The sequence below is a fragment of the Phragmites australis genome, chromosome 10, assembly GCF_958298935.1.
Source record: "Phragmites australis chromosome 10, lpPhrAust1.1, whole genome shotgun sequence".
Taxonomy (NCBI): domain Eukaryota; kingdom Viridiplantae; phylum Streptophyta; class Magnoliopsida; order Poales; family Poaceae; genus Phragmites; species Phragmites australis.
The window spans coordinates 34038331-34050076 of NC_084930.1; the positions used below are offsets into that span (position 1 = coordinate 34038331).

General features: G+C 43.5%; 2 protein-coding genes across 2 annotated transcripts; one reads left to right on the top strand and one right to left on the bottom strand.

The window, feature by feature from the left end:
- Positions 1 to 263: 263 nt before the first annotated feature.
- Positions 264 to 4259, bottom strand: LOC133930939 (large ribosomal subunit protein mL101 (rPPR4)-like). Its single transcript, XM_062377725.1, has 2 exons — positions 4016 to 4259; positions 264 to 1999 (listed from the first exon to the last, which is right to left on the bottom strand). Exons 1-2 carry the CDS (start codon positions 4229 to 4231, stop codon positions 608 to 610), a joined length of 1608 nt encoding a protein of 535 aa, XP_062233709.1. The 5' UTR covers positions 4232 to 4259; the 3' UTR covers positions 264 to 607.
- A 5255-nt stretch (positions 4260 to 9514) lies between these two features.
- On the top strand, positions 9515 to 11457 carry LOC133931367 (uncharacterized). The gene is made up of 4 exons (XM_062378234.1): positions 9515 to 9678; positions 9759 to 9899; positions 9979 to 10130; positions 10937 to 11457. The coding sequence occupies exons 1-4, from the start codon at positions 9571 to 9573 to the stop codon at positions 10959 to 10961; spliced, it is 426 nt and encodes a 141-aa protein (XP_062234218.1). The 5' UTR covers positions 9515 to 9570; the 3' UTR covers positions 10962 to 11457.
- The last annotated feature ends 289 nt before the right edge of the window (positions 11458 to 11746 follow it).

An 11746-nucleotide genomic window follows, 5' to 3' on the forward strand; every position in this document is an offset into this window, starting at 1 on the left:
TTGTCAGATTCCAGACTTGTAGTGTGTAGCAGCATGCAGCTCCATCGATTCCTCCACGAACCACATGTCCATTACAATTTCCTTGACCACTGTCGTGGTTACTGACGTGTCTACTGGCTTAGGCTCGAGGAGGATCCTCCAACTTCACATGGTGACGAAAATCGACACAATATTCTCGTGAATAGTATAATTACTAAATATGAGTCTGCAGATCACTAAGTAGCATCACTTAGTTGTACAATTACTAAATATGAGTCTGCAGATCAATCCAAAGTAGCATCACTTAGTTGTACAATCCGTATGGATGGCATTGGAGAAGTCAGAACAGTACAGGATACCAAAATTTGATCCGATCACAGGGGAAAAAAATAAAATAAAAGTTCAACCCGCCCAGAATGGGCGGACGGACATGAGAACTGAAAGTTTTCGAACTGAGCAGCACTTCATGTCCCAGGAGTACTCTCCCGAACCACATGATGAAACAAAATAAATGTTGGCTTAGTTTCAGTGTACATACTGGTATTACAGATTTTGCAGAACGAGTAGCTGAGTTTTCCAGCAAGCATACTGCTCTTATTGAGATGAATAAAAGAGCAAGGCTCGTCTGTTAGTCGACACAGATAGATTCGAGCAACCTGGCAGTTCCCTCGCTGACTTCAACGTTTTCGATCTTTAGCCGGTGTCGCATCCCAGGGAACTTCTTCCCAGCAGATGCATATGTCCGTATCAACGGTTCAAAAACCAACGGGCCCAGATCCTTTTGCACCTTCTTTAAAGCTTCAACAAATTTCTCGGCTCCATCTACATCTTTGTTGATCTCAAAGTAGACCATCAGTCTCTCGGTCACTTCACGTGGTGGCACCCAAATCCTACCACTGCTGTGTCCCTTCTTGATTGCACGATCGGCGCACCAGTAAGCCATCTTGAGATCCCCCTCCTTGAGATAATGTTCCATGAAAATTTCCCATGTCTTAGCGTTAAGCCTTCCACCACGCATCTTGGCACGCTTCTTGAGAGCAACAGCCTTGTCAAACATACCCTCTGTAATATATGCTTTAATCATAGCATTTGCAACCCGGATGTCATATTTAGGATGCTTCACATCGAGGTTCTCCGTGCCCTTGTCCTTGGTTCCCTTGACATCGGACTGATTATTAGGTGCATTAGTTGAAGATTCGGGCTCAACTGTAGATGTTTTAGTTGCCTCAAAGTCCTTTGTGTTAGTCTTAGATGGATGGATGTGCCGGGCTTCCCACTCTTTGAAACAGGCCTCAGCAGCAGGCAGATCCTTCAAGTTCGCCAAAACTTGAATCATATTGAGATAACTCATGTTTGCCATTCTAGGACAATTCCGCTTCAATGACCGCCAAACACGATGGACTTCCACTAAATTTTGTGTTCGCCCATACAATGTAATAAGGAACTGGTAGGCTTCAAGATCATTGCTAGTATTCCGCTTCTCAAGCTCCTTAAGAGCAGCTTCTGCCTTCTCAAACTGTCCAGCATCAACATATATGGAAGCCAGGTTACTGTATGTAGTCCAATCAGGAGTGACACGACCATCCCGTTTCATCTCTTCAATCACCCTCTCAACCCCTGGTATGTCTTCACGAACAGCAAGTGCCCTCATCCAAACATTGTAAGTGAATATATCTGGCAATACATCATCAGCCTTCATGTCCTGAATGATGCTGGGGACCTTCTCAGGTTGGTTGACCTTGGTGTATAGTGCCATTAAACTGTTATAGGACATGGCAGTGAATGCAAAGTTGAGCTCCTTCATTTTTTCCATAAGGGCCTCAGCCTTCTCCATCATCAACTCTTTGCAGTAACAGTTGAGAAGAGCGCCATATGTGAGATGAGTTTTGGAGGTTTCTGGGAGGTCCATGAAGTACTTCTCAGCAGCAGCAATGCCTCTTGACTTTGCAACAAGATCCAGGCGGATTGCTTGATCACTGACTGTAGGATTCATGCCTCTTCTGGCCATAACTTCAGAAAGCTGCAGAAATAAACAAAAATAGGGAGAAAGGATCTATTTAAACTTCGTTGAAAGATATGTTTCAATTTCAGAACCATCACAAGCAGATACACAATATTTAAAATTATATACTAATGTCCATCTGGAATACACAACAGGCATTTTACATTCTGCTGCGATTCAGATAAATACACCAGAACGAAAGCAACCAACAAAATTTCAAATAGAAATGACTGTTTCACAGTAGTACACTTAAAAAGGGTAATATATGGTTTTGTAAGTGCTGCTCCAGATATAAAACTATACACAGTGAACACCTATTAGGGGTGGAACTCTTTGTAGTCCACATAGAAATAACATTAACACAAGGGATCCAGTCTTCCAACAGCATTTACATACACAATCGCACAATACTGCAAATTTGGTGGTCATTCAGATGGGAGCTTGCAGGAAACAAAATCTTTAGCTTGGTATAATGAGTTCAAAGACCAATTGGTGTAACTCACTAGCTAGTGCCAAGCGAGCAAATAATTTGGACAAGTTAGTGCTTTTGTGAAGGAGAAACTACTACAGTAAAATGCTGTGCAATACAGTAATATTTATGTTGCATAGTAGTATCATACAGCTAAAATAGTTTTTGCCGTATACCCAATACATTATATTATTCACAGTTCTGTAGCACTTAGATACAAAATGTTGAATATGACAATGAGATATAAATGTATTTCTGTAGAAGCGCAAGGTTCATAATTTCAATTATACACCTTGCACCGAAATGAAGCAACAAGATCAAACCCTAACATATCAAAGGTAGTTCAAAATAATGCAATGCAAACATTAAGTCATTAACCGCAATCAGTCATAACAAAACTCAAACAATAATTTCAGGCTAAAATAACTAGTGATGCTAAAAATGTCAGTTGTCCAATTAGCTAAGAGGGTATGCTTTAGGTGCATGATAATGTGGCAAAGCATCATAGACAATGTTGTGGTGTGCAAAGCACACTTAAAATTCTGAGGAAGTGCTAGATTCAGAGAAGAAACTGTTTAAACAGCATAATGTGGCCAAACATATTTATATATTGGAGTCATAGTGTAACAAGTACCAATTTCTGCAAGAACAATTAAAACAATAACCACCATGAACTTGCGATAAGATAATGAATAGTCAATAGTAAATGAATAAAAGATTGGCAATTTGCAACGATGTGGAGAAACATAGGACACCTTGATAATTGAGTGACAGGCTAAACATATGGAATAGAACTCTGGGTAGAGCTGAAACGGAATATTCCAAAGAAAATGCAAAACAAATGAGTGTTTAATACACAAACTTGATCATTCAGAACAAGGAAGTACCACAAGGATGGCAAAATAAGGAAGCTGGCTCTGCGGGGGAGAAAAGCAAGAAACTGGTGTCCAACTGTGTTCTGGCAGCACTAAACAGCATTTTAATAAAACCCTCAGATGGAACATCATCAATACAGTTAAGCATACCGATGAACAGGCGAGCAGCGACTCTGTTATGATGCTTCATTAAACAGTAAAATGGGACTACTTGCAGCCCAATTTAGATGAACTGATCCAACACTGCGATGCCGGTCTAACGCTTTTAGTATTTCAGTAACATACACTGCAAGTGCATCCAAGGCCAAGCAAACAGGACCCCCCAAAGGCAAGACACAATAATACAATATCGTATAGTGGAGCGCTTGGTTTACATATCTGAACACAGTACTGAATATGAGACCGTGAGTGGCATTTCACCGCGTCGAAGCCTACTGTTGTGACCTAGCACATTTCACAACACTGGCAATCAAATTAAGCATTCCGTTTGACTAAATATTTTCATCTTGGCAAAATATGCAAGTCATAGCGCACTGCCATATTCGTATAAGTAAACATCCAAGGGGATTTATCCCCCTCGATAATCCTAATTCCATCATCAGATCTAACAACAACAGCCGCCGCATCACGACGCACAAACTCCGGGACCAACAGATCACGAAATGAGAGAGAGAGAACCGGGGGTCGGACCTTGAGCGCCGGGCGGAAGAGCTCGTGCCGCCGCATCCGGCGGACGCAGACGCCCACCTCCCACTTGAAGGCGCGCTTCCGGCTGTCGAGGAAGCCGTCCACCTCCTCCCGCACCGCCTGCGGCGTCGACCCCCGCCGGAACAGCCGCCGGTACAGCGCCTCCTCCACGTACTTCTTGCTTGACCGCCGCGCCACGTCCTTCACTCGCGTCGCCATCTCCGCCTCCCTCTTCTCCTCGCCGGCGTTCTCGGGGGGGGGGGGGGGGTTCTGAGGGTTTTGGCGGCGCAACGGGGAGGACCTCAGTTCTCAAAAAAAAAAAAAAAAAAAAAAAACCCCGGGGAGGAGCTCGCCTTCCACTCGCGTGATTCCTTTGGGCCTCCTGGGCCTTAATGGGCAGTGGGCTATCCCACTATATATTGTAATCCATACTTTGGTTATGATGCAATTTCTGTTTCCGTCTCTGCGTACTTCCTACTAATCCAGGAAAAAGTACAGATAAAGCACAGGGGTAGATTAGTGACAGGTAAAAAAAAAAAAAAACAAGTTCTCAGCATAGCCCACCTATGAAACAACTGCACAGCTCGTATTATGTTTCAGTGGACTCATTCTATCACACAGCAGTGGATTCATTTTTATTCTGCCAGAGCATGCCAAAAAGACAAAATAAAAATAATCTGTGTTGTTCCATGATGCAAGTATAGAAAATGCTGCCCGGTTTTTCAAAAGAGTAACCAAATGTACTCCATATATATGCTAAGATCAGTTTATCATATATGCGGTGACATATAAGTGATATACAGTTTTATATCAAACAAAACAACTTTATTAAGATAAATATCAGAGTTTACAAGATAGCGGCGGAAAAACAGAAGAGGACTTCTATGGATTTTCTAGGCATACCACAGGCAATCAACTGGGGGCAACGTGACTTGTAACACTTGATTTCTTTGTAGTCTTCTCCAATTGAACAACATATATTATTGGAAATAGTAAATGTGAGTACATATCGTACTCCTCAAGTTTGGAAAAAGTATGACATGAGACCAATATCAAGAATAGCTTAACTCAGGGGTTTGTTTGCATAAATGCTATTTTAGTAGTAAAACAGTTATAAAAGCAACATATTTACTATATGAAACTTGAGCCAAGGTTCTAACCACCTTGCTCCTTATCTGAGATTCCATCCACCTCTATCCAAAAACCTAAGGTTGAATTACAGTTCCCACCACTGTGATCCACCCGAACAAACCAAAGACTATCCAAACCATCATAAACCACTCGACTAATCATGTGAGGGGTCTATGCCGCTCATAACCGTGAGCACAGTTGAATATTCAGTTTTCACTCTGCAGAGGTTGTACACTTTACCCACAAGACATGTCTTCCTATTTTGCCGAGTATCCGTTGGTCGACGGATGACTCTTACACACTTCTGAGGTGTGCACTAGGAATCCACTGCAAAGCCTTTCCAACGCCTCCCCCAGCACATGTCGATCCACTGAGGTTTCACCGCCGTACATAAGTGGAATACACCCTCCACCCCAGAAGCCCGCTCTTACGTCTTACGGTTCCAGGAAGTACACCCTTCCATACCGTACCACCAAATGACCTTCTCAATGCTGAGAGGATAGCGAATTACTCGGCTAGAGCCGTCCCATACTAGACTTGTGGTCGTACTATTTTCATGGATGGTCGCTCCACGAACTGATCCTTAATATGGTTTGAACAAGACCGCTATCAACCAACACAGGGAGATAACCAATATCCGACAAAGCCTACAATCTGCCTGGAACACATACACATGCCAACCATCATACCACATTTGCCCATACCCTAACTTCCATAAGTCTAAGCATCTTTACCAAGGTTATTGTCATGCTTTGTTAAACAAAACATCATTTGCCTATTCTACCCATGAGTAAGCGACACTAAGCATTTTCTACTCAAACCATGATCACCATTCTACGGCTATAAGGAAAATGAGGGGAAACTAGTAAACCCTATTTATAGGATATTATGTTTGACGAGCATGCAATTTGTATAATAAAACTTTATAAAATTAGGTGTAAAATGTTCTAGGACACTTGCCTTCATGATGTTGCTCAGTTATCTTGAACTGTTGCTCCTGGAGATCCTCGTACTGCTTCAGAGCGTAGTCGTCTACTCACAGGAACAACCGACAAAAGAGAAAACACAAACAACTAAAAGCAGTACATCAAACAGAGGCATCACATCATAAAAAAAATGCTATGATTGGATATGTCATGAGATTAGATGAACCAAGGAGTGCTGCTTGGATTTGAATGATATTCACTGAACAAGATTTGAAAAGATGAATTCTATTTGAATTATAAGGGATGTAACAAAATTAACTATAGAAGGCAAGTGCTAACGTGTAAATATCATAAACAGGAAAGTAAAGATAGGAATAAAGGATTTCTAGAGGTGTTGTTTGGGATTCTCACACACACACACACACACACACACACACACACACACACACACACACAGAGAGAGAGAGAGAGAGAGAGAGAGAGAGAGAGAGAGAGAGAGAGAGAGAGAGAGAGAGAGAGAGAGAGAGAGAGTAGAGCAGGGGAGTTCGGCGTGGAGGAGTCGACCGGCGGTGGGCTCTCGGCGTCGCCGGTGGGGGAAGGCCTGGGGTTGATGGAGATGGCGCAACCGGGTCGCTACGCAGCCATGAACCGAGATACAGAAGGACACGCATACCGGCGAGCTAAAGGTGGCGAGGTGTACGATTCGATAGGGACGGTGGCGACGATCACCAATGTTGACGTTAGGCAGCAATGGTGTTTCAACAAATCAAGGAGAGAACGGTGTAGAACACGGGAAGACAAGCTCGGTTCTATGGTTTGTTTTGGCAAAGGAGTTTTGAGGTAGCGGCAAAACAACGGCGAACGCTCCCAGGTTCGGTGGTGGCCGCGCATAGACACAACAACGAAGACGCTCGCGTTCCCAGAGATTGTCTGTGAACTTTGAGAAACCAACTGAATAGAAATGTTCATATATCTTGGGAGCACAATGCTAGGGTGGAGGTTTGGATACCAATTCACCTGAAAAGGAGATTAAACAGGGGGGATGGGAAAGGTGACGGCTGCAACATGCTTCAGTTGACAACCACGTTTCGGTTGTGTCGCCGCACAATCAGTGAAGAGCTCCTAGGGTCACGGTAGAAGACTCTATGGGACACGCCGTGATGCAGTAGGTGCACCCATACGGTCTCTAGATCAACAGGGAACACGGACTAAACACGCAGTGCACGCGTAGAACTTATCCAAACAGGGGTAACAACAACGCCGATCATGATCACGGCGGCTTCAGGGCTCAAATATCAAATCTGACTGGTGTGGGCATAAGGAACATCTAGGGGCACATGCTGGTCAAAGGGCATGGAGATCCAAGCTCTGATCGACCGGGGAACGATGATGCCATCCACGACGGTGCGCCTATCTGCGACGGTGAGGACCGTGATGGCATAGACCAGAGTTTGGCTGGGGTTAGGGGTTCGGTTAGGGATCACAAATGACGTCCATATAGGGGAAAGTAGGAGGGGAAGGGGCTGGTCCAGGGTCCTCACCTTGCTGCAATGATTGGGGAAGAAGGATTCACGGAGACGAGACGACATCGATGGCGGCGGCACAGCAATGCAGTCCAGTGGGGCACGGTTGTGGAGAGGATCCTCAGTGGTGTTGATGACAGAGGACTTGGGGGCGACGAGGAGCAGACGCGTCGGCAGCGCATCGCCTTGGTGAAGCCGAAGGTGGGCACGGTCGGGTCGGAGGTGCAGCGAAGAGCAGGAGTGATGGAGCTCGGCAGCGGTCAACGAAGAGGCTCGACATGGTGCTTCGACGGAGGACGGGGAGCGAAGGCGAGGCCATAGGGTAGTGTCTCACCTTGCTTCGATGCTTTGGAAGCGAGGGCACGATGCGAGGGTCACCATTGAACGAGCATGGGCGGTGCTCCGCCGGACTTGGGGTAGATGGTGTTAGGGTGTCATTTTGGTAGCCTTTCGGCGTGGGGGAGGAGGTGTGCTGCTTGCAGCTACCTAGGAGGGTGCCTTTTATAGGTGCAGGGAGGGAGAGGGACAGCCATGAGGGGAGGTGAAAGGATGGTGATGGTGGAAGACAAAACGAACGGGCACAGGAAGACGAAATGAACGGGTGCAGGAAGATGAAACGGACAACATAGGTTCAAGGACGATAACTTCACCTTTAGAACTTCAAATTGGACGTTTTTGAACCCTATCTTGTAGTACTCGAAAAGATCTACAACTTTGGTATTGTAAAGATTTGCATTTGAGGTAGTGTTGAACTCCGAAACTATACAAGAAGATGAGGCTGGGCGACGAGGAGTAACTGGTAGCCGGAGTAATGGCCATTAGAGATAATTAAGCGTCGATTATGACCTTGAATTGAGGGAAATAAAGAGGGATTGATGAGGGGATTGAATTTTAGCAATTAAACGACATGTGTGCTTAATGAATTCATCGGTTTTGGAAACTCCAATAAGAAGTCATGGAGTCGGGAAGGTGAATGGCATTGTTCATATCCTCCTCTCGATTTAGAGATGGAAGTCGGGACATGGTAGCTTGGGGCATCTTTGGTATGGGAAGGAATTAGGGAGAAATAAAGATAATGAACTTCGGAACTTTGAAGAAATGATGACAAGATATAAAATGAAAAAAAAAACTGATGTAGGGATTTTGGATAATATTAGAAAAAAAGAACAAGAATTTATCCAATTTTGAAATTCCCTAACCTATTCTAATATTTTATAAATACTTTTTTATCACACAAAACAAATTCTATTTAAACTCTAATTTTTTTAGAAAAGCTTTTAAATTTCAAAAAATATATTGTTTTATTGTTTTAAAATAGTCACAACCCAAAATAGGAATTTTGGGATGTGACAGAAAACAATCTGCTTAGGAGCAACATGTTGAAGTAAGGTTGCTTTAGGCAACCCACAACTGCTGCTACTTTGCTTCACAATCACAATGCTAATAAGGTCCAAATTCAGCACATAGATTAGTAGATTAACTGATTAGGTAGCATAAACCAATTAAAGAAACAAACAGTACTGTCACATGGCCCTTTGCCCCTTTCATTAGCAAGCGGATCGAAATTGCGAAGCCTCTAGTGTGAGTCGCACTTCGGCACTGCCGGCTCGAGAGTGAAGGGCTGGAGGCGCATGGCTACTCACCAGATCAAGACGTTGTCGGTTGGAGAGTGGAGACGCATGCAGGCGGGGGTCTGCCAACCGGAGGCGGCGAGGTGCGGTCGAGCGGTGGGCGGAGAAGCTACTGTGCGAGTGGGCGAGACACAGGACCGACAGTGGCTGCGGCTGCGAGTAAAGATGCAAGTGGCGCGGGCCTTGCCGTAAAGCTGCTGGGCCGACCCGCACCGCGAGCCCACATAACGCGCCGCAGAGTCGGCCCAGAGTCTCCGCTCCGCCAATAAAAGGCCAGTCGAAAACTAACCATCCATCCCTCACGCCGCCTTCGCTTCTGCCGCCGCTTTTGTACACTTCCGGTAACCATGAAGATTCTCAGGCCGCCGCCGCCGATTTTGTCGGGTCCTGACCTCTCCTACATCTTGGACCGTACCGATTTGTCGGTCGATGAGAAGATCGACATGGTATTGGAGGTGCGTTCAATTGCTTTTCTTGTCTATTTTGTCTTGCCAAGTTGCGATTTCAATTCTCCTCCTAACTTCTATTTCTTCAGGAACATGGTCCTGTGGTTCTACCATTCGACGGGTCGCACTTCGAAAAAAGATGGGAGGGATTTAAGGACGAGTTCATGGACTCTGAGGACGAGGATGAGGACGACGACGAAGACAAGGAGGCAGAGCAGGAGATAGGGAAGGTTTGTTAAAGGGGAGATGTAATTTATCATTCATTCATCAATCGGTATAATGCTATCAAATTCATTCATGTGTATTCAGGTGTTGGGTGATGAAAAGGAACCAGGTATCGTGAAACGCCCATCACAGGCCCCTCTTGAAGGTGAGCCGGTATGCAAATGCCAAGAACAACACCACAAGGAGAAGAACCCCCTCAGTCTGGAGAAGCACAGAATTCGAAATCCCCTCTTCATGTAAACCCTACCTCAGTTTTCTCAATTTACAACGTTTCTAGAGGCAATTGATTAAAATGATTTTAGTTGCACTAAACAGTTAAACAAACGCCTTCTCTGGCGGCTTGTTCGTCCAAAAATAACCCCTCAAATCCAATTCTAAAATTGTACTGCTAATTAGTCCTATACATTTGTTTATTAACAAATAGAGCAGCACCGACGGAATCTTATTTGAATGTACTTTGATACGGCCATGATTATATAGTTGTTAGCATTATACTAGTGCTCAAGTAATTAGCAATACTCCAAAACTATTTCTGAACTCTGATTCTAAGAAGGTCCCAAAACTGCATGAGTTAGCTGAATAATAGATGGTTTACATGTTCGGCTCTTTGACAGAAACAACGGTGCAGTCTCATGGTCTCTATCCGAGCAGCAAGGTGAGGGCAGTAATGTAGTTAACAGAAAAAAATAATAAAGTACGTGTTTGGCACCAAATCGTTTAGTTGCATACATTTTTTAACCTGCAACGCTCAATTGCACTATTTTTGCAAGTCATTGCATCACTTAAGAGATTAGAGATTAGAACCATTTTTCAGTGTGTTTCCAAGATATAAATGAATCAAATCGTAATTGTAATATAGACAACGCACATAAAGGCCACCAAATGCATTAAGGTTCTGGTGATTTGTCCTGAGGGCTGAGGGAAGAACAACTTATTTTTGCTCAGAGTCAAGTTCATAACCCCAGTCCTTTACGAAGTGTGACCTATCTTTTTTTAATCTTCATTGCATGATATGGTGTTTTTGTTTATCTTATCCCTGCAGTGTGTCTAATATTAGGTTCTGGTGATTTGTCCTGAGGGAAGAACAACTTATTTTTGCTCAGAGTCAAGTTCATAACTCCAGTCCTTTATGAAGTGTGACCTATCTTTTTTTTAATCTTCATTGCATGATATGGTGTTTTTGTTTATCTTATCCCTGCAGTGTGTCTAATATTAGGTTCTGGTGATTTGTCCTGAGGGAAGAACAACTTATTTTTGCTCAGAGTCAAGTTCATAACCCTCCTTTATGAAGTGTGGCCTATCTTTTTTTTTTTTTTAATCTTCATTGCATGATGTGGTGTTTTTGTTTATCTTATCCCTGCAGTGTGTCTAATATTAGGTTCTGGTGAATTGTCCTGAGGCAAGAACAACTTATTTTTGCCCAGAGTCAATTGCTCAGAGTTCAATTCTCATGCAACTTATGGCATTTGTAATAATGTGTATTAGCTTATTACTGTTGCTTGACTGCTAACATTGCAAAAAATTCTCATGAAACAAGATTTGGCAGATTTGTTCTTGAGTATACGATTGGTGCAAGAAGAGTCATAAAGTATTGCAAACAGTAGGTGGCTAATCTAAAAAAATCACAATAAGCAATTCATATATCTAACCAGTTGAATTACGATTTACTAGTCATTACACATGTCTTGAATCTTGATTCCTGCAGAATTTTGATTCCTGGTATTTCAAATATCGGTATCGGTTTCCTATTACTTGGGGTAATCGAGATACTGAAGGTGACAAGTTTGAACCCGAGTAAATACTTCAAAACTTGTGAGCTTCCGAAAAACTGAGATTTCACAGATTAATATCC